The sequence below is a fragment of the Trichechus manatus genome, unplaced genomic scaffold (assembly GCF_000243295.1).
Source record: "Trichechus manatus latirostris isolate Lorelei unplaced genomic scaffold, TriManLat1.0 scaffold00010, whole genome shotgun sequence".
NCBI lineage: Eukaryota > Metazoa > Chordata > Mammalia > Sirenia > Trichechidae > Trichechus > Trichechus manatus.
In genome coordinates, this window is record NW_004443946.1 from 13,007,618 (window position 1) to 13,031,205 (window position 23,588).

The 23,588-nt window shown below is 33.5% G+C and overlaps 1 protein-coding gene across 3 annotated transcripts in view; it reads left to right on the top strand.

Annotated features, from left to right (window-relative positions):
- Positions 1 to 23,588, top strand: part of SLC38A6 (solute carrier family 38 member 6) — a 65,423-nt gene that overhangs the window by 24,590 nt on the left and 17,245 nt on the right. For all 3 annotated transcript variants that reach the window (XM_004370925.2, XM_023726260.1, XM_023726259.1), the window contains exons 5-8: positions 1,584 to 1,623; positions 14,347 to 14,425; positions 21,168 to 21,250; positions 21,712 to 21,770. In XM_004370925.2, coding sequence (XP_004370982.1) covers positions 1,584 to 1,623; positions 14,347 to 14,425; positions 21,168 to 21,250; positions 21,712 to 21,770 — 261 coding nt within the window. The remainder of the gene's footprint in view (positions 1 to 1,583; positions 1,624 to 14,346; positions 14,426 to 21,167; positions 21,251 to 21,711; positions 21,771 to 23,588) is intronic.

Genomic DNA, 23,588 nt, shown 5'->3' on the forward strand with positions numbered 1-23,588 from the left:
TACATTTATTTATTTACTCACCAAACAAATATTTATCAAGCAAATGCTTTGTGTCATGCACTATGCTAGGCACTGAAGACACAGATAGGTTGATAGATTAATCAGTCAATCAATATCCTGACTTTCTAGATCTTAAATGCTTAAATTCGGTCAAATACTGGAGAGATAATTATCACTAAGCTGATATTATTGCTTTTTGCAATATATTAATAGAAATCCAAATTTCATTTATTACTGATAGAAGATATCTATTGCATATGAAAGGAAGTATACAAAAGTTCAAAACGGTGTTTTCACAAATAACCGTGACATACTGGAACTAACTTTTAAGAGGGTTTACATTCAGAGTTCTTCCTGGAAAATAGTAGTGTCCGTCACCACATCTCCAAAGACTCCTTGCCAGATTTTCAGACCTCAAGACCTCTAGGTCCAAATAACTTAGATTGTTTCCAAGATAGGCAAGTGCTACTACTGATGAAATTCTCAGTAGAGATGGGCCTGAAGGATGATCTGTTACCATTCAGTCCTCAGAGGCCTGAATGATCCTTGAGAGCTAGTCAGCTCCAAATGTACATTGTGCAGTTCAGATCAGCAAAGAGTTGAGTGATAGAAAAGCCTAAGTGGAAGCAGCATGTTTAACCATTTCCTTTGAGTACCTCTGATTACGAGAATGAACAAAGGACTACCTTGAGTTTCCTAGGAATCTCATCAATCGAAGATCACTAGCTAGAAAGCCTTCACGTAGAAATTAGGCCTCAGGCATATTTTGTTTGGCTCAAATCTTTTTTTTTATTTTTAACTGGTCATGAGATTTTGAAAGAATTCAGTCTTTGACTTACCTTGAAAAATCAGAAGATCTGGCTATACTGAATCTGCATTCTTACATGCCATTAACTGGTCAGAGCTGAGTAGAAGCTGCCCTCTTGAAGGGGAAAGAGTTCTTCAATATACTACAGTCCTTACTACCTCCTTTTTTATTATACTCAGCCTACTTCACATTTCTGAGTTTAAACCATTTTGCATCTATTTTCTGGATCTGAGAATGTTTGGGTTCTAGAGTTTTCTGCTGTAGGTTTTATTAATCCCTGGGGCAGGGATGCTCAAAGACTTGGTGTATGCTAAGCTGATATACTCGGAAGACCATATCATTTCCTTTTATGTAATGCAGTATTGGTACAACACACCCCAAACTATCTCAGTACACTTATAAAAGAAGTATGGTAAAACCAGCAAGAACGGGAGAATGAGACCAGATAGATTCGATTTCATTTTTTTTTTTTTTTTTTTGGTACTTCGGTAATCTACCCATTACTAGCTTTTAACACTTAAATATTTAAAAATGACTGCTAAGAAAACTTTAAAACATGTTCTTTATAGCAACAGTGGAACTATTGAAGAAAGACTTTTTATGTGATGATTATTAATTTTACGTATTATGGCTGGCAAAATTTGTTCTTTCCAATTTCTCCTCATTCATGACTTCTACATCTGTTTTTTAGTAATAGTTCTTGGACTTTAATAAAATACTGATCCTTTTATATTATTTCTTCTTTTGTCTTCTGAATATATTTGTTCTTTTATAGATGGTGGTGGCAGGCACGATAATAATTCAGAATATTGGAGGTAAGCAATGGAAAGTGTACTGCATATGCATAGATGTGATAGAGATGATTTCTTCCTTTTGGTTTATCTTACTACAGGTCTAAGCTGGAAACATTACCCGCTGTAAACATAGGTATCATCGGAAGCCCTGTTTATTGGCCTCATTACTCTTTTTTGAATCTTTTTAACAGCCCTTGTGACAATAGCTTCTAAATTAAGTTCTAGCTAAACCCTTGATTTCAGGTAATACTCCAGTCTTGTTACTAGATCTTCAACACACTTCTAAAGCATTGGCTTTCTGTGTTTGTGATAGTGATGGGGTACAGTTTAGAAAAGCTCTCTAGGTGACTCTAAAACATTTCACCTCTATTTTTGTTCCCTCTACCCCCAATGGCAAATGCTGCTTTAGAGGGAGTGGTGTTACATGGACTGTGAGCAATCAGGTATGGACAATCAATGTCCTCTTACAAGCCAGAAGTTAATAATGATCAAATGGTTTTAAAAATAAACAAATCTGAGATAAATAAGAAGCATTCTCACATATATCTTTTGTCTTGTTCCCATTAAAATCTGATCCTAGAATTGATCCTAATATTGAGAACCATGTAGAACTAAAACTGTGTTAACTATGGACCCGTAAACCAAACCTGTTGCCGTCGAGTCGATTCCAACCCATAGTGACCCTACTGGACAGAGTAGAACTGCCCCATAGGGTATCCAAGGAGCAGCTGGTGGGTTCAAACTGCCAACCTTTTGGTTAGCAACCAAGCTCTTAACCACTGTGCCACCAGGGCTCCTAATTATGGACCGTAACTTACTAAATGTATTAAAGATTTAATTCTAAAATTTGGTGTCGTGTTTATATAATGTTGTAAAGAAGTTACATAGTGCTGAACAAGGTCTTAATTTTCTTTTATCATTGACCGGAGGGCTAAGTAAATATTATTAGGTTAAAAGAAAACACAGAGAACGTTGACATGCACCTTGGATCTTACACAAGACTGTATAGTCGGAGGAAATTTTAATCTTCAAAATTGTTTAAAGATGACAGTTTTAATAAAGTTTAACTCTGATACTCAAGAGATCTGAGCTATTACACCTTGTTAAGTATTGTTGAACCATCTTAATGGGTTTGTTGATCAAGGAAAAAATCAACATTCTGTCAAAGAATTGTGTTTGCCATTGTTTTGGAATTCTTGAACTTCTGTGTTTTAAGTCTTTGAATTTTCATAGAAAAAAAATGTTATTGAATGAGATGAATGCTTTTTTGGATACCATACCAAATAATTTCCTTCCAACACATACACTTTGCACTGTACACTGGAAGTGAGGAAAACCAGTCTCTTTCTTTATAAATCTGTACAGTGTCCTTGACTTTAAGATATGCTTTGGAATTAATTATTTTAGCAAATGTGTATTGCATAACTGTGCACTGGTAATGATTTGGAACATGAATGTATATTTTAATATTTTCAAACCCTCATCATCTTCTCCATATGAGTAGTAAGAACTATTGCATTTTGCCTAGATTAGGTTGAACAATTGTTTAGTATTTTATGTAGAATTTTCAATCCAGGAATTTAGGTCCAAATTTGTGACCTTGTCACAGTACCCACTGTTGCATTCTCTATATTTTTCAGCTCGATCCCTTCCTTGTGCTCTAATCTTGTATATAACTGATATTGGGCATAACTCTATTTTAGTACTTGCTGTTATTAGATTGACATTACCTCTGTATATGCTTCTCTCCCCCACTATATTGTATACTCCTCCAGGACAAGGATTATGTCCCATTTCTGTTTATATTCCCGATACCTAGCACAATACCTGGGACTTGATAAACCTCTGTTGGACTGAATAGAGTTGAATATGATTTGTATGTGCTATTTCCAAGTACTTTTTAATATTCTAGATTTATTTATCAAGACGAGAAAAGAGTAGTAGATTGATCATTGGCTTCAAATATTTGAAAAATGAACATGAAATACTGAAAAAGAAGCTAGACTAATTCAGTATTGTCCCATAGGACAGAACTGGTTCTAACGGGTAGAAATTTTCAGTGAAGCTGGTTTGGGTTCCTCATAAGAAATACCTTTGCAATCAAATTATGTGATATGTGGATGGCTCATACTACATTGGACATGTTCGTTATCCCTGGAAGCAGTCAAACAGCTGATTGGCCACTTGTCAGAATGTTATGTATAGAAGGGATTTCTGCATTTTGTGGTGGATAAAGCATCACTCCCTCTGAACTCTAAGTTTGTTGATGTGCTTGCTTGCTTGTTTTAGAACTTTAAAAAAAAAAGTGATCTAGAAGCATTCCCAACAATTTTAAATGTCCCTCAAATTCAGAGAAGTTGGTATTACTAATTTAGTTTTCAGAATAGTGCCCTTATAATTTTCTTCACATTAGTTAAAAGTTTATTTACTGAGGGCCCCCTGAATAAAAACTGAATGTATATTTTCAGAGATTTTTTTCTTTTGTTTTGGACAGATGTGCATAAATTATTCCTTCATTATAATAGAATTGGAAGTTTGCTGTTGTGAGTACAGCAACCCAGAGCACTGGGTTGAAAGTCAGGAACCCTGAATTCTATCTAGTCCAGTCTCTGCCATTGGGTAGCCATGTGTCTTGGGGAAATCCCTCACTCTCTTGGCTTCAGTTTGCTCTTTGTAAAATGGCTGGGGGTAGGGTGGGAAGCAGGGAGCTTAGCATCACTTCTTACTCAGAAATTCTAACTTAGCACTTTGGAAAGCATATTCTTTCGGGAGATTAAAATATTTTTAGTACTGGAAAGTTAAATGGAAGGGTTATACTTGGTTAAGAAGATGATCTGACTCTTCCGTAGGTATCTTTAACAAATCAGCAACGATTACCCTAAAAACCTTTGTATATGCTGTTCTTCGTCACTAGGAAAAGGAGTGTACACCTCAGTTCTTGGGACTCCCTTTAAGATAGCTTCTTAGCCTCTGAGATCAAGTCTAGAACTCCAGCCTTAAGAAGTAGTTTCTTGATATAAATTATGTCTCTGGAACTCCTAAAGAGTTATTGCTGGCAAACCATGTATGCTTGAGAAGAAACAGCATACTTATTTGGAACTGTCTTTAATACGCTGTAAGGATCCCTGGTGGTGCAGTGGTTAAAGCAATTGACTGCTAACCAAAAGATCAGCAGTTCGAAACCACCAGAGGCTCTGTAGGAGAAAGATGTGGCAGTCTGCTTCCATAGAGATTTACAGCCTTGGAAACCCTATGGAGTCACTATGAGTCAGAATCGACTTGATGGCAGTGGGTTTGGGTTTTTTTAGTTTACTATGCCGTGCTAAAGACTTTTTAAATATTACTTCTTAAAAATGGATTTTGACTTCTTCTTTATTAATAGGGAATATAGGCAGCCTCCAGATTAAGAACATCAAATTTATGGACAACTCGTACTTACACTTTAATGTTTTGTAAATTTGCCCTCACTTTGAAATGATGGATCTAACCCCTACTTGCAACAAATTCTTCATCACAATCACCTTCACTGGCTGCATGTGCAGCTTTTGAATAATTGAAAAGGCTTTGAGCCTCTTCTTGCACTAAACAAGAAACCAAACTAAACCCACTGCCATCGAATTGATTCCAACTCATAGCAACCCTATAGGACAGAGTAGAACTGCCCCACAGGGTTTCCAAGGCTGTACATCTTTACGGAAGCAGACTGCCACATTTTCCTCCCGTGGTGCATCTGGTGGGTTTGAACTGCCAAACTTCCGGTTAGCAGCTGAGTGCTTTAACCACTGCATCACTAGGGCTCCTTTTTTGCACTAAAGTAAGGCTAAATAAGAACTGTGCACCTTTCCGACTTACCCACAAATTCTTAAAGACACACTCAGGAACGAATCTCATTTGTAACCCTGGGACTGCCCATATGTTGGATGTTTACAAGATTGTATGAAGTATAGTATCAGATTGAATTTTTACATTTCTTAAGTGCCGATTTGCATAAATTGTAGTTCAGATAGCATTTTTTGAAAGATAGATTGTTCATTATTAGTATAAATGGTCTAAGTTTTTGCAGTGGTAGTTTAGAACTGAAAAATAACAGATACTACTTAGGTCAAGCATTCCAGTAGATACTTTAAAAATAACTTATTTAGCCTTCACAACTCTTCAAAGTAGACGATATCCCCATTTTACAGAGAAGAGCTCAGAGGAATAAGTAACCTTTATCTCATGATAAAGCCCAGACTCAAACCTTGCTCTGTCTAATTCTAAAACCTTTATTCTTTCTGCTATGATATTGTAAATGTTGGAAAGTTATTAAAAAAATTAAATGTTGAGGATTTGTAAAATTTCTTGGTTACAGAACTATGTGTTGTCATTTATGTTTTCCTAACTTGACTGAGTTTCTGTTAGAGGAGCTCAATAAATAATATTTGTTGAATGAGTGAGACAATTTAACAAATTTTGCTTAAAACCTGAGATTTTACCTCAAAGAAATAATTTCGTATGCTATATAAATGATAGGAAGAAATTTGGAAGCTCATAGAATGATTTGAAGTTTAGAATTACAGGTAGTCCCCGACTTACAACGTATTCGAGTTACAACGAACAGTACTTATGACCGTCTTTTTTTGTGCGTGTGCATCTTATGGTTAGTAATATGTACTACGTACAATGCTGCAGTGTGTAAAAGGACCACACAGACAACTGTCATCTAATTTTCTGGCTAGAAATGCCACCCCCATTCCCAGGGATACTCCAGATGATTCAGAATCTTCTGTAAGTGGAGTTATTACCGCAATTGACAAAATGCCGTCGTCCATTTTTTTATGGACATGTGTTTTGTTTGTTTGCTTGTTTGTTTTATGTACGTATGTATTAAAAGGAGCCCTGGTGGTGCAGTTTAAGAGCTCGGCTGCTAACGAAAAAGTCAGCAGTTTGAATCCACCAGCTGCTCTTGGAAACCCTATGGGACAGTTCTACTCTATCCTATAAGGTCGTTGTGAGTTGTAATCAACATGACTGCAATGGGTTGCTTTGTAGTCTGTCACGTATTAAAATATATCTGTAAGTTTATATGTAATGTTTCTAACCTCTAAAACAGATAAAGATTGAATTTATAAAGATACTAGTAATAAAAGGCAATAATAATGAAAACTAAAAAAAAAGATATGCGAGTATGTCAGAAGCGATTTATGATGATGATGTCAGAATGGAACCCCATCATAAGTTGAGGACTACCTGTATATAAAAATTAAAACATTGAAAATATTAGGGAGAGTTAGATATTATTTATGTAAAATAGGTTATAATAAAGTATACTGATATATTTTTGAACTCTAATGTTTTTAGGTTATGTAATCATGTCTTAGATTAATGTTTCCTAACTTTTTTATTCTTTGTAACTTTTAACTGTTTCTCAATTTTCTTGAGCTTCAGCTCCCCTGGTAAATTTATGGAAGACAGAGAGGACTTTAAAAGCAAAATGATCAATATTTGTTGGTCAATATTTGTTCCATGGGTCTTTCAACGAAGACCCAGTTTATTCCCTACACCTCCATATCCCATAAATCGAAGTAATTTGCTCATTCATGTATGTCCCTAGTGCCTAGCACATAGTAGGCATTCAGTAAGTAACATTTATTGTAGGAAGGAAAGAGAGAAGGGGAGAGAGAGAAAACCCAGTGACCTGACTTGATGTTCCTTTAGGGAGGAAAAGGAAAGTTGACTGTTTGACGAGGAAGAGAAGACCATATGAGTGAGCATATAGTTTCTCCAGGAAAGACTCTGCTGTCAGAACTTCACAGAAAATTTTTTTTCCCCAAGATCAATCAGGCAACAGGTATTAGTCACAGGACACTAGTGTGGTTTAACAAATTGATTGGAAAAATCTCTTTGATTCACTAAATTTAGAGTTCTTGTTGTAAGGTTATGGAGACCTTTTCCTTTGAAAGTGGACAGCCATGTAGTAAAATGTTACTTGAAAGCAATTCCCAATCTCCTCCCAACACTAGTGAACTAGGGGCCTGAAATAGATCAGAGTCAGAGATAGCTCCCAGCTGCTCATTTAATCAGGAGCTGGAGTGACATTTACTGAGAGTCATTGTTGCTGGGACAGAAAGTCAAAAAAGAGGCATCTGGAAGTCTTAATATTTAATGCCTATTACAGGCAAGAGAATTCTGGCTTAGAGAGTTTGAATTTGGTGGGCTACTAGTAAAGGGACTAAAGATTGTAGTAGAAAATAAGTATAAGTGGTTTCCACAGAGAGTTCCTCTGTGTTGCATTATGTGATTCTTTTCCTTAAAAACGAAGAAATTAGTTTCACATTCATTTGAACTCCTGTGATAGACCACTCGAGAGGCTAAAATATCACTAGAAATCTAAAGATAAACCCCAAATCATCAGCTTAGTCAGACCAGACAAAGTCTTATTAACTCTTACAAAAACATAATAAAAGTGACATCAATTGATACATTTCTGGTTTCATATCTTGCCCAGCCCAAAATGTGTAAAGGTGAGTGGCTCTTAGGAGTATGTAAAACTCTTATTTTGCTGTTATAACATATGAAGGACAACTGTAGATAGCATATTCTTTCCTTGGTTCTTTAAAGCTTCAGTTCTTTAAAGGAGATTAAAGATTTAATCACTGCTACATATTATAAGAATCAAAGATGGCAAGACTTTGGCTTGCTTACTTTGGACAAGTCATCAGGAAAGATCAATTTCTAGAAAAGAACATCATGTTTGGTAAAGCAGAGAGTCAACGAAAATGAGGGAAACCCTCAATGAGATGAATTAACACAATAGCCACAACAATGGACTCAAACATACCAATGATCATGAAGACGGCGTAGGACCAGGCAGCATTTCGTTCTGTTATACATATGGTCACCATTAGTCGCAGCCGACTCAGTGGCAACTAACAACAACAACATATTGTGAAAGGAGAACCCTAAACATGAAAAGTCTTAATGAAATCTGAAATTGTTAGAATGACATAGACTTCCATCCAGTCTGGTACAAATCCCACAAACCTTTCTCTAGCAGCCTTGATTAACACCTCAGTTTAGGAATGTAAATTTAAAAGAGAAACCCAACAATCCTTTTGTGTACTTAGGTAGCACAGTTTCTAAATCTCATAAACAGAAAGGTATAAATAAGATCATTTGCAATTGGGCACTATAAAAATCTCATATTCTCAGTATTTTTCAAATTCATGATTTAATATTAAATACGTTCGGAACTATTGGGTTACTTTTTTCCTTCTCTTTTTTTGGTAGGGTAGTGAAGTGCCAAGTCTTTCTGGTGTACTAGTTTGTGTTTTCATGGGAAACTAGTATTAGGTGTGCTATTATCACGCCACCTGCTGGTCAGTTCATCTGTAACCAAACTGCAGCTTTTTTGAACCTTATGCAAGCGCTGCTTTGGAATAGAAGGCGTACAGGAAGCTTCGAAGGAGGGACTTTTTCTCAAGTACTTCTTTTGGCAAAATTTACTGGTAACATCATTTTAAAAAGATTTTTAAAATAATATATTTCTTAGTAATAATTTTTATTGAAGTTTAATTGTAGAATTTTCAGAACTCTATATAGTCACTTAGACTTTTTACTCAATTTTAAGATTTTGATAAATGATAAAACATACATATTTTCCTAGAGCTATGGAGGAACATTTTCCCTCATATATTTTGGTTATAATTTGTGGATGCATTAGGGAAATCACATTGTTTTCATGGCCTAAAAAAAAAATTTTTTTTAAAAAAAAGATTATGTGCGTACTGTTTTGAGTGGGGATAGAATTAGTGGCATTTGGACAGTTTAGTAGGAATAGCAGGTTAATAAGACACATTGAATTGAATAAACAGGTTGCTACCCATGACTAAAAGCATGTTTAAATAAAATTGAAGTTCTCTTAGAGTGAAAGGCAAACTTATATTTCCTCCCATAGAACATCTGTTTGTTTAGGGCTGTCTGCCGACTAATCCTTTAAGAAGTTGTTGAACTTCCCTAAGTGCTGAAAACCTAATACTGTTTTTAAAATAGCTGTTTAAGTAATCCTGTCTTCATACATGTATTTTAAGTGTTTAACAAAAAGGATAATTATCTTTGTAAACTTATGATTTCTTAGGCCCAACTTCTAATTAGGACTTTGTCTTTTTTTTTTTTTCAATTAAGGTTATATGCTTGTTTAATGACAAATTAGGAAGCATTTTCAGAGTGCTGGGGAAAAAGTAGTTCATAAGAGTACATGGTTTGTGGGAAGAGAGATTGGTTTTTGTTTTTATTTTTTAGATATCAGCATAGTGTTAATATCTTAGAGATGTACGAATAGGAAACATTCTCTTCAGAACTATAATCATAGAGGTAGATGTAGTAGAATCATAGCGCTAGTTGTAGTTCTGTGTGGTTCTGTGTGAAAGTCCTCAGCTCCTCTGAGGAATCTTGGACTAATCACTTCACCAAACCAGCTACAAAACTGAAATGGAATACAAATAAAAATACATCTCAAGGTGAAATGAAAATCATTAGTTTTCTCTTTTTTCTGCACGAACAAAGCTTTATTGAGCGAAAGTAGCTCGCGAGGAGAGACAGAGAGAGACGATGCAACGCTAACCTTTGTCTCCCCGAATTATTAGTGTTTTTAAAGCTTCTAACTAACATTCTGTGTTATAGAAATTCTTTAATCTCTTGCAACCCAGCTGTTAAACTCGGTGTTCAGAAACAGTTTGTTGTTTAAAGGCTGATGAAAAAAGAGAATATAATAATTCTGGGAGTGGTCCTTTGGGTTGACTTTTCTTATTTTTCTTTCCGTTGGTTGATTTATTCTTCACTTTGCTCCTAAAAATTTACCATAGCGTAATAGCTAATGGTACAAGTTTCTCAAGCCAGACTGGCTGTTTTCATCACCACTAGCTGTGTAGTCTTGGGCAAGTTATTTCTTTTTGCCTCCATTTCTTAATCTCTAAAGTAAATAACAATGATATCTGCCACTCAGTTTTGTTGTGAATTAAGCAAGGAAATACTTGTAAATCACTCAGAATACTGCCAAGCATATAGTAAGTGTCCAAAAAACAAAAATGTTAGCTGTTCTTACAGTTCTGCTCCCACAGAGCCCTTTCCCTTTTTCTCTGCTTTTAACATCTCTCCCCTCAATGCGCGTGCTCCCAACTCATGTGTTTGTCCTTATGATTAGGAACAACCAATATTAATACCTTACTGCTTGCTATTACCTAATCAAATTTTACCCTATTTTAATCATTTCTCATATGACAGCTGTTTCTCCATGTGATCTTTTAAGAGTACTTTCAAATTTTGTATTTTGATTATGTTGACAGATTTTTTATTCCCTTCCTAGGGTAGTTTCTAGTAAATGAGTTCTATTAGTTATGTTTGGAGCCCTGGTGGTGCAGTGGTTTAGAGCTCAGCTGCTAACCAAAAGGTTGGCAGTGCAAATCCACCAGCCACTCCTTGGAGACCCTCTGGGGCAGTTCTACTCTCTACTCTGCCCTGTAGGGTTGCTATGAGTCAGAATCAACTCAACAGCAGTGGGTTTGATTTGGTTTTGATATTAGTTATATTTAAAGTGAAGGAGAAAAAAATACCTATTTAGTTAGTGTGATGAAACTAAATGATTTGTGATGATTGAATACCTGTCATCAAGGTATATCTTCTAACACTAACACTGGCTTTCGTGACGTGGAAGCCAGAACCACTTAACTATAACCATGGCTCTTACGGATGACCCTGTTATAGCTATTAATTTAGAGTACAACATGGTACGTCTTGTATTAGGAGTCTATGCTATGTTTTAATGTCAGCAAAAATCATTTACAAATTCTGGCTTATGACCTGTCTCTAAAATTAGTTTTTAAACACTTCCTTATGCCATTAACAGCAGACAAGAGACAAAAGGTGTGGCAGGTAGCTATTTGGTCTAGTGAACATTTTGGTTAAAAACAATGGCAATATGAGCTTTCCTACTGATGTTATATCTTTAAAACTTTTCCAGTTATTTTATTGAGCCAATTTTTCTTTTTATGTGAATCTAATTAAGGCTTGTTTCCTAGCAATGTATATTTGGTGATCTTTTTTGTTTCCTTTCTGTTTATGTAATATGTTAAGGCAGCAGTCCTTGCACAAAAATTCACTTATGGTTAAGAAAAATAATTTAAGATGGTGAATAGGATAGTTTCTTCCTTTGTTTTACTTATTTAATGGTTTTTTCCCCTAAAATGGGCTCTGTGTTTTTGTAGCTCTTAAAACATAAACTAGCATTCTCTAAAAAGGAAGCAATATTTTGCATGTTTTATTATATTTGTATCTTGTATGCTGAGGTTTTTTTTTTTGAGAGAGAGAGAAAAACATATGTTTGGTGAGTACATACTTCTTTCAGTATACATGATTCTGTAGATTGGAATCTAGTGAAACAGGACTCCCATTTGAAAACCAAAGAGTAAGGCTACAACAGAGGATAAAAGTGAACAAATGATTAGCCAGGGGCTAATAGAAATTCTGGGAAGAGTGACAGATTGTATATTAGAAAGAAATATGATCTCATATTCATTGATGCTTTTTACAACTAAAGATCCGAAAGAAATAATAGAAAATTACTGAAAGAGATAAATGTCTGCAACTTTAGAAATGCATGTGGTGTTGGATTAATCCAAACAAGAAAGACTGGTGGGCAGATAATAAATTTCATTGTGTAGGAAGTCTGCATTCCTTGTTTTCAAGGTACTTTAGTCTTTTTTTTTCCTCACAAGATATATTTAAGTAGCTCTAGGCCAGTTTCAGAAAATTGAATTCGTGATTCTCATCGTCACACCATGTGTGTATGGTTCTTTGGAACAGATAAAGTGTTACAAAGACTTCGAATCCTTGAGTGGAGGAGGTTAAGCTAAATATTCCTTCTGTTCTGTGATAAATTGATAACATTTTTCCTTATGAGGATATGAGCAATATAGAACACCTTTTCACATATAATCAGTTGTAATGTTCCTTCACTAAAAGAGAGTTTGTAGAAGTGTCTCAGTGGGTTTTAGTCAATAGCTATACTTTTACTGGGGAGGGAGAAATTACATAGTCATAAACTGAAAAATATATATATATTTTCATTTCAGAGACATGATTATCTACTTAACTGTTCTGTGTTGTACTTTGCCACAGGTACATTTTATTTACTAAAAAAACCGTGTGTATGTTGGGGGGGTGGGTATTGTCTATCTTCATACAGATTTACTTGTAAACTCTAATCCTTCCCCTTGACTCCTAATACTATTTCAGTGGTATACTTTATGATATTATTTGTATAGCCAGTATTTTTAAACTTTTTTGAAATAAAATCACATAATAAGGTGTTGGTTTGCTATTTGTGAAATTATGTTTTTAAACACATAAAATTAAGTATCTTAAAGCATTTTAAACTTTGGAAATATATTTAATTGTCTAAAATCCAGAAACCTGTTACTTGTTTCTCTTTTGTACAAGCTTTAACTTTTCCTAAAATATAAGTGTCCATTTTAAGAATCCTCTTTGGAAGTGGATAAGAACTGTGGTGAATATCCTTTTTTCGCCAGTGTTAAGTAGTCACAACAGCACTGTAATCATGGAGAAGTTTAGCTACTTTCAAATATGTTGGTTCTTTTTAAACTATTGGAGGCTTTTAATCAGTTTTTCCCCAGATTTTTGCCGTTCAGACTTGGCATTCATTTGTGTTCTTAATTTGTAGGTCCAAGGAGAAAATATAATGTTTCCTGAAATATGAATAAGTAATAAAATTAATGTACACACAGAGAACACTGTTTATTCTTCATGAACATTTTCATGTTGGCTTTTCTTTTCTGTTTCAACACAATCTCTCGGACGGTAGAGAGACTCTTACTCTGTTAAACTGAAGTTCTGACTCCAAATCATCTGAATTTTTATATACTTATGCAGTAAGTTTAAACTCAAGTGTTTACATATAAATGGTCTCTGTATTCTGTAATCATATTAAAATATTTCCTACTATATGACAGAAGGTTGATAGAATGTTTTTTTCATAGCTACATCAGAAATAGGATCATTATCAAAATGCTGTGAAAGCTAGTTATTTTTTGGATCCTGTTGATACAATGTGGGAAGTAATGCAAGATTCAGATCCTGATTGCATAATACAGATGAACCCTTTAATAAAATAGAATAAAAGCTAGAAGTTTTAACTCTTTAATGTACTTAATTGTTTCTGTTGAATCTTCTCTAATCTGTTTTAGAGGATGATTTTAAATGTAAGTCATTATAGATTCTGTTTTTGTCTTACAATAGTGTTCATAATGTGTGGGAGTAGCAAAGAGAGGAAGAGAAAGGGAGCAAGAGGGAGCAAGACTTCTAGGGGAGGTCTGTCTCTAGTAAGAAAGAACAAATAATCAAAGTTATTCGCTATACTTATTAAACTTCTATGTCAATTGTTGCTAAACTAATTTCTAGTGCCTTGGACAGAGGTGATAACACAAGAGAGTTTTTGCAAAACTTCAAATCAAATTTCATTTATAAATGGACTAAAATCAAGACCCTTTCTCTTTCCTAAATAGTTTGCTTTGGACTTGGCAATGTAAACACAATTGTTAATGAACTTACCAATTATTCTTCTCTACGAAGTATGAGTTAATTTTCCACATGTTGTTATAGCCCTAATGGACATCTGTGTTCCTGGATAGATTATTCTTTACATGGTAAAGTATAGAGTTCTAATCGGGCCTCTTTTTATTCTTTTTGCAGCTATGTCATCTTATCTTCTAATTATTAAAACAGAGCTTCCTGCTGCTATTTCAGAATTTTTAGCTGGAGACTACAGTGGGTAAGAAACAATATTTTGCACTGTGTCTGTTCGTTTATTAATTCAATAAATATTTATTGAGCTCTAGTAAGAAGTAAAACAAATGTAGTCCCTGCCCTCAAGAAACTTACAAATCAGGAGAAGGAAACTAATACTAATAGAGAAGGAAACATCCAGCAGGCATTTAGTGATTACTCATTATGTACAAAGTACTGTTTTGTGAATGATCAGAAACACCAGCTGTAGTCCTTGTACTCTGCGGGGAGGTGGGGAAGGTACCAAGATAGGATAATAGGGGTATAAGATAGGTCTTGGAGAAGAGTAAAGGAGAAGTTTCTAGGGATATGGAAGTTTGGGGATGGGGAAAGGCTGAAAGTACAATAAAGGTCTTAAAGGAGGGGAGTAGATAACTGTTCTCACTTCTCAACAAATCACAGGAAAAAAAAATGTGGCAGTTAAAACCATACTAGTGTGAGATTCTTATTATAAAGCATGATAAAGAATAAATTATTTGCAGGAACTTAATTGTTTCATTTCTGGTTTTTAAAATCATAAACAATGCTAAACCTTATTAAATATCTCGTTTGTCTTTCCTTATTTTAATAATACTGGGCCCCAAAGGCTATTGATTCATCACTTTATAGGGGAAAACAAAAAGAAACAAATTAATTAGGCATTTTCTTTCACTACATAGAACAAGAAATTTTGAGAAAAATGAACTTGAGAAGACGGAATAAATGCTTTTAAGTACCATCAAGTTATCGTTTCACATAGTTTTTAAACCACAACAGAAAATCAGACAGACTTTTAGGTTTAAATATTTAGTTATTTTGCTCCAATAACTGAACTTGTTCTAGAATGTAGGCCAAGTTTTCAAAATTTAGTTTTTGGCTTTTACAACTTAGCTTCCATTGAAGAATTCTACTTAGGCAACTACAGATACATATTTGTAAGGAAATTATGGTGTACTTTAGATTTGAATAACTACCAGCAAGAGACTGTGGTTGAAAGACAATAGACATAAGTCCTTAGTGATTTTTCATCAGAAGAAGAAATTGTCCCTTTGTATAGTGCTTTACAGTCTACAAGGTTTCCACATTCATTACCAAACTTGATACTCAACAACTACTGTTTTATCTACAGCTTTGTTTTAATTTTACGCTTAGTTTTATAAATGATTGTTACAAGAAATAGCTATGTGAAAATCACTTTTTTGTCTGCTGTAAAAATATTGAGGACAACCTGTATTACTAAAAAAATTCTATGTGAGAAATTCTTCTATAATTTAAGGCTAAGAAAAGATGTATTTCTCCTGAGAAACTCAAGGCAACATGAGGTAGAATAAAGAATGCTAGACTAAGAGTTACGATTTGTATTCTATCCATTTCATATTCGGTGATCTCAGAAAATTCACTTAATGTCTATTAGCTTTATAACTTTGAGACTTAGACTTCTTCACCTGGGATAATGGGAGTTCCAATATTGTCTTCTTAACAAAGTTGAGATGATCAAATAAGATGTACATACACATGCTTTTGTAAGCTGATAGCACAAGGTAAATGTAGAGAATTAAGAAATTCCAGGAATAAAAGTATACTAAAAGTGCTGTTTCTGTTTTTGCTCTGACTGCTAGGGAGCTTAGAACAAAATTTAAATGCATCACATAAACTATGTCATCAAAATAGTTGTCACATTTGTTTTTCTTTCTCTTTGTCCTGAATTTGGTGGTTTCTGTTTACATTTTTTATGTAATATGTCCTTGTGGAAAGAGGTGGGATATAAATACACTGAAATTTTAGAAATAATTAAAGTGGTAGTTATTTGACAGAACTGATGTTTAAACCTAAGTCGTCTTCTTTTAAAATGATACTCCTACAATAGCTTCATTTTAAATCAATCACCATTTACATCACTGGGTGTTTTTTTTTTCTTTTTTCTAGTTTGTCTTAAAAACAAAAGTTAACTTCTGTCTACTCATATTAGTAGAAATTTGATTAAAATTGTTATTTTTGCATGTCAGGAATGAATGTTTTAAACTATATATTACAAAATACCATAACCAGTTCGCATTATCCGTTATGTTGTTTTAAAATTGCACATCTTTTTAACAACCTCATCTTATTTTAAATGTAATGTATATTTCCTAGTTTGGATTTCAAAGTTTTGAAAAACATTAATAGATGACTAATTATATTAATTCGTTAAAATGCAGATAAATTACCAGTTTTTAAAGCTTAATGCTATAAAATAATTAAGAAATAAATATGATGGCAAGCAACTTAACTATCTAAATAGGGCAGTTTATCTTCTAGATAGAATTACATAGCAGTATTTCTTCTATGAGATCAAAATGATATTGATATGCTCTCATTTTAAGGTTTGATTTACAATAAATTGCAGTTAGGATCTTTCAGGTGTGCTTATTTTCTGGGTTATCTGTGACATTTGATGTGCCTTTGAGAAATGTGAACCTTCGTAAAGATGTTATCAAGAAGAAACTTTGTGTTCATAATATTGTAATTTCAGAACTTACTATTAGAAACCAGAGGCTATAATACTTATACAGAACTTTTATGATGTATCTATACTTTTCATAGAATAACTTTAAAATCTATGGCTGTTAAAATTTGGAAGCTCTCTGTTAACATTTAATGATCTTGTCGGGAATATGATTGACACAATTAAGTTGTCTTGCATTTGAGTTACATAATTGATATGGGATGTGAGTAAGATCATAATTCAGAACATATGATACTCTTGTCCCATTCCATTTGAGAATGAAATTAAAGCAACTCACAAATAAATCTGGTTTTCATTAAAATATGGAAAAAAACATCTGCATGCCAAAGCATTTGCAATACAGCTAAGGATTTCTACTTTATATTTCATACTTGGAACATTTTTATCATATAGGATTAAATCCACAGATCAAACAAGTTTTCTAGGAAGCACAAAGCTTTTTACTATAATTGTTTTAGCTTAAAGAGAATGTATATTTAGATCAGTAGGAAAACAGGAGTTCTGTTGGATAATTATTCTCCCCTCCTCTCCCTTAGGAAAAAATTTACAGTTAGCACATCCTTCTAAAACCTTGATTTATAAAAAATTTACTTAACATATGCTTTTTGAGATTTATTTTTACTGATTTGTATTTCTCAGGCTGGGATTTTATTTCATACGTTTAATCATTTCTGTTCTTTGGAAATTATCCATTGTCAAACACAATTCAGTTGGATGTGACATGCACATAATATCTAAACTAACTTTACTGTGCATTACTGTATTACCTTTATTGTTATGAATGGTAAAGAAAAGCACTGTATTTATAATTGGCTTTATTAACATAAATTAATAAGGATAATAACCAGTAGCCAAGCCAGGGATAGAGAAGTTATATTTTACAATAAAGTTCTTTTATACTAGGAATTTAATGTTCAATACTGTGAAGAGAGTATAAAGTACCATCTTGAAATGATTGAGGCAGTGTCTGAAAAATACCATAAACTGAAATGAGTGACTATTCAAGAGTAGAGAGTATCTCCACTGCTACTATCACTAAGATCATCATCATCCTTTTGCTGATTTTACAGACATGTAAAACAAAGCTGTTGAACCAGATGATCTCGAAGCTTTACGATCCCTTCCAGCTCTAACATTCCATGACTGTGTGATTCTGAGTTACTGCTGGAAGGAGGTAAAGTCATCTTCAGACCCAGTTAGTGCTTTGGGCAGTCATGTGGCTTCAACAGACATGAATGGTTGTCTGAAATAGTATAAAGTAACTATTCAGGATTTCAAAAAGTGGTGCTTTATTCTTATACAAGGTAAAAGAGTCTTTGGGCCTAGGGGTTATTAGCATGCTCCCTTTTGCGCAACTCAACCTTCATGACAGCAGGAACAGCAGAACTAACAGATGGAATCTGCTTTGGTGCTCCTTTGGGCTTTTTTTTTCTCCTGGCACTGCAACTGTCTGGGTCTGATATTGGGTCCCAGAGGGAAGGAGATTACAGGCATAGAGCCCTGGGCTTTTTGCCAGCTTCAGAAATTTAGTTGCCAGCTGTTCCTCAGTGAGGAATATTTTGAAGCTCCCATTTTGATTCTGATTCAAGAGTGACTAGAAGATTAGTATGTTGAGTATCATTTTATTTTTTTAATATGTGTACTCTCTTAGGACCGCCTACATACCAGAATTGGAAGGGCACGTGCAAATGCATGGAGCACAGCTTCAGGTCCATTCGAGCTAGAAATTCTTGTGCATAGGTTTTCGTTTCCAGCACATACATTTCTTAAGGGTGTGAATTAGGGTGGAGAAGGGAAAAATACGATCATGGTGCTATTTTTGATGCCGTTCCTTCTCTTATTCTGTTAAAGAAAAGGAGGAAGTTGTCAACACCCAATAGTAATGACTGAAGATACGTTGGAGAGGACTTCCTCATAAGCAAGGGTATAAAAGACATACAGTGAATCATTAAATCCATGTTAGAAGCCAGGGGTTGAAACCTTATAGAGGAAAACCTTTTCTTAATTTAATATGGCAGCGGGAGTCTTTGGGTACCTGTGGAAAGTGAAAGAGGATGCATTATTGCAAACAGGATTTTGAGAACATCTGCCAAATGATTTGAAAACATAGTCTCTAGAATCCTAGTGACCCATTTGTGAGGTGAAACCAAGGATCTAAGAATTCTGAATGGATATAGTTCATGGCATCCACTCTTTCTCAGCCTGACTAGTTCTGTTCACCTGTTTAGCAGTTGTCCATTAAAATTAAGAAAGTAAGTTCCCATTGTTTAAGATGATGCTTTAACATTTGTAGCAAATTCCTTTACCATTTGCTTATGAAGCTGTATCTTTTTAGACAAATATCACAGTTAGCTGGGATCACTGAAACAGTCTATTTCAGTACTGTGTAAGGAATGTATAAGTAATTGGTTACCAAATCAAAGTCCAAAAGTTTGTAACTGATTTAAAAATTTGTGCAGGTTCAAAATCACTCCTATAATAAATGTTCTCTCACTAACTTAAAAAAAAAAAAGTAATCCCTATTGGTCTTTAATGCTCTGAACTTCAATTTTAACATGAATTTTACTTTGTTACTATTGTGCATGTCTATATATATGTATATGTTTCAGTATAAAAATATTACAACTCCATTACAGAAAATTTAAAAGAGAAAATAAAAATTACACATAATACTATTCTAACCTAATCACTGTTATCATTTTGTTATTTCCTTTGAGTTTTTCCCAGACTTTTTTTTTAACATAATTAATAATATATTTTATGTTTGTATCATTAGCATTTTCCATTTTACTGGATTATCTTTATAAAAATCTGTATAACATTCCACTGAGTATCCTGTTATTGTTGGATATATATATAGTTTCCCCCAGCTTTTAAATGTTATAATGTCGTATTCAGCAGCTTTATGTGCATAGCATTTTTTATATTTTATATTTTTTTTAGAGTAGATTACCACACATTTTTATTGCTGTTGCTATATATTATGAAAGTGTTCCCAGAAGATAGTATTAATTGACAAGATCACTAGCAAGGTATGAGGGACCCATTATGTCACATCCTTGAATATTATTTTTTAAGTAATTTTTACTAGTTTAATAAATGAAAATGGCCTCATTTTTTTTGTTTGTTCAGTTAGCACTAGAGATTGGATTTTTTTCAATGTGTATTTACTAGTTCTATTTATTCTTTCATGAATTGTTTATCCTTTGCATACAAGTCTATTAAAGTCTGAGGAATTAACTTTTAAAAATTTCTACACATGTATACATATGTATTTCGTATTAAAAAATTAAAACCGTGTGTATACAAACAAAATGAAAATTAAAAACATTCATATTGCTATCACATAGAAATATCTACTTTTAGAATTTTGAGTGTGTCTTTCTGATTTTTTTTCTTTGTACATCCAGTTTTTTTAAATTATTAAAAACAGTATCACACTTTTAACCTGCCTTTTTCATTCAATATTCAAATGACTTTATATGAAAAATTTAATACTTTTTTTTTCTTGGTAATTCATGCTCATTCCTGAAAATTTGGAAAAATACAGAAAACTATAAAGAAGAAAAACTATGCATCGTTGTACCACCTAGACATGACAACTGTCAATATGTTGTGGTCTTTTCAATTTTCAATGCATATATATTTTTCTTCAAAAGTGAAATCATCCTATATATCTGTTCATTATATTATTATACCTATAAAACGTTCTTTATAATGATTGTTTCATAATTTATTTTAAAATTGTCATGGTCTTATACGTTTAGATTGTTTCCAATTTTCATTAACTTAAATGTTCTTAATAAGCATCTTTTTATAAAAATCTTTGTTCTTATTGCTAATTGTTTCCTTATTTCTATTCATCTTTTATAAGTGTTAAAGATTATAAATATTTGAAGACTCTTAATATCTATTGCCAAATTGCTTTCCAGAAAGGTAATTTACACAATTTATACTCCCACACCTCATCACAGCTCACCAACATTACCTATTATCTAATTTTTAAATATTTGGTAATTTGGTAACTAAAAAATGACATCTCATTGTTTTTGTACATTTCTTAAATTTTATTAATAAGAATAATAGGATCTCACAAGAACATATTTTAACAAAATGAAGTAGGCTCTTCCTAGTGGGTATTTGTAATGACTATAACTTGGACATATGTACGTGTGTGTGTGTGTGCACAAGCACAACCTCTGGAGTACTGTGACTAAAATAGAACTTTTTTTTTTTCTTATAGGTCTTGGTATCTTGATGGACAAACACTACTGATAATTATTTGCATTGCCATTGTGTTCCCTCTTGCACTTCTTCCCAAAATAGGTAAGTCTTTTAAAAAGAAGACATGATTTGTTTAAAAGAAAGAAAATACTAAGGGACTTTTAAATTTCATAGTACCACATTTCTAGCAGAAGGGTAGTGGTTGTGAATAATGTTAAACTTGGCCTTATTTTAAGTTGTTCAGCCTTCAGTCCTGCCTAGTTAACCTATTACTTGGTTTGCAGTAGTATTTTGTCTGCCCCACTAAAATAAAATCTTTACAGCGGAACATTAAAGAGCAGCCTTTTCTTACAGGGTACCATTAGTGGTAAGCCAGTTCCAATTCTGCTCTACAGAGCTACATAAATGATCTGTGACAGATAGTTGGAATGTTGTTATTCTGAGCCCTAAGCCCCAGATACAAAGCACTGTAATAGAAAACATGCTCAAGATGTATAGCTTTAGCTGTACATTAAGATCACTTTCCTTATAAATTTGCTTTTTATTTTACTGTTATTTTACAGGCTTCCTTGGCTACACAAGTAGTTTATCATTTTTCTTTATGGTGTTCTTTGCTCTTGTGGTAAGTTTAAAGTACAGTGCATTGCTTATGTCACTAAAATTGGGCTCATTGTATAAATGTCTTTTTTTTTTTTTTTCCTCTTGACTCTGTTTTGTGTTGGGAAGGGTATCCTATGTTATTTCAATGTGTTATTAAAAGTACTTTTGCTTCACAAAATTATTTTCCTTCATTTTATCTATTTTGAAAAGGCTTAGAAAGAGTAGCATTTCAAATTCATCATCTCTAGAGAGGAGAGCAAACCAAAATCTGTTAAAACTCTAGAGTATAATTTTTGTGTAGGTATGTGTATAAATTTGTTTCTTTACAATATTGTGTCTTTGTGTGTGTGTGTTCAGGCATCAGAATCAAGCTGGTTCTAATCTATAAACCTAATTTGATACTTGTCATCTTAATTTTGAAACTGTTCCGTTAATGAAACCAGAGCTTCTGGGACTTAGCCATTGAGGGGAACTAGTAAGAACTGGGGCACCCGAGTTCTCCTGGCTGGTCTGGTTTATTCAGCATAGATAAGCTCTCATAAAAAAGACTAATGCAAAGAGTTACTTTTCTCACATATAGAATATATTTTTCTCATTTTTAACTAGCTCATTTTTATTACAACATAAGAAAAATATCAGATAATAAATTTAACTTATTTTTATGTTTACAAAACAATTGAAATGTAAAAGGGAATTTGAATTTCAGATTTCCTTTTAATTCTTCTAAAACAGATTGTAACATCCTAAAGACAGTACCTTTGTGTGAAATTTTGAAAAAAATCCTGTTTCTCTTTGCATAGCATTTTATTCCACAGTCAATATTTAAGTGTCAAACCTTAAGTAGGATTAAACGTTTTAAACTTACCAAGAAGATACATAACCAAATGGCCTTTTCACAAGCTTGGTTAAACTGTCCCTTGTTATTGAGAAATGAATTAAAGAAAACTGCCATATGTAAGAGCAAAACAATACATCAGTAGTTAAGCCATATTATAGTGCCAGATTTTAGTGCTGTCAAAACAATCTAGGATGCATTTAATTTAGGCTATACTATCTTCTGAGATACAGGGATAAACAACTTTAGATTATTTAAATATTATGTGGAAGTGACCCTGGTTTCAGTGTACATAAACATACTTTAATGCCCTTAAAGCTAAAAAAAAAAAAACTTAGCAGTGTTTGTATTTACTGTAATACTTTGTTGAATTTATCAACATTAAAATCATTGTGCTCCTCCAAAATTGTCTGACTTGTATCTTAAAAATAAGTGAATTGAGTATACACTTCCTAGGCTTCATGTTAAACAGGGAAACCTAGTAAATATTTTCATTATAATCATTAGGTGTGCCCTACATATGCAAATGAACATATGCATATAAAAGAGTACCAATATAAGTAAAATACTAAATTTTTCCCTCACAGATAATTGCCAATCCAAATGTTGCATAGGTAGAAGTAGTTTCATTTTCATAGCCAAGAGTTTTGAAGCAGGTCAAATGAATGTATGAATATGATATGTCTGCTGTAGTCTGCACTGTATTCATTTCCGTCATTGACAGATACTTTTTATTCAGTGCAGATTTCTACTGAAGCAGTCATGTGGAAATAATACCTGTGTTCTGCATTTATTATAATGCTTTACAAACCATCTGCTCAGATTATTTTACCTGTGAGCACAATTTAAATTTGGCCTACAGTGGGACAATGAAGAGCACCCTGTATACTTTAATGCTGTTTTTAGTTGGCATACTTACCTTAGAATCTGTAAGTGTTAAATTTTCAAATACGTAAAACCAACCAAATCTGAAGAACTGAGGAGTGAGGGCAGCACTTATACATC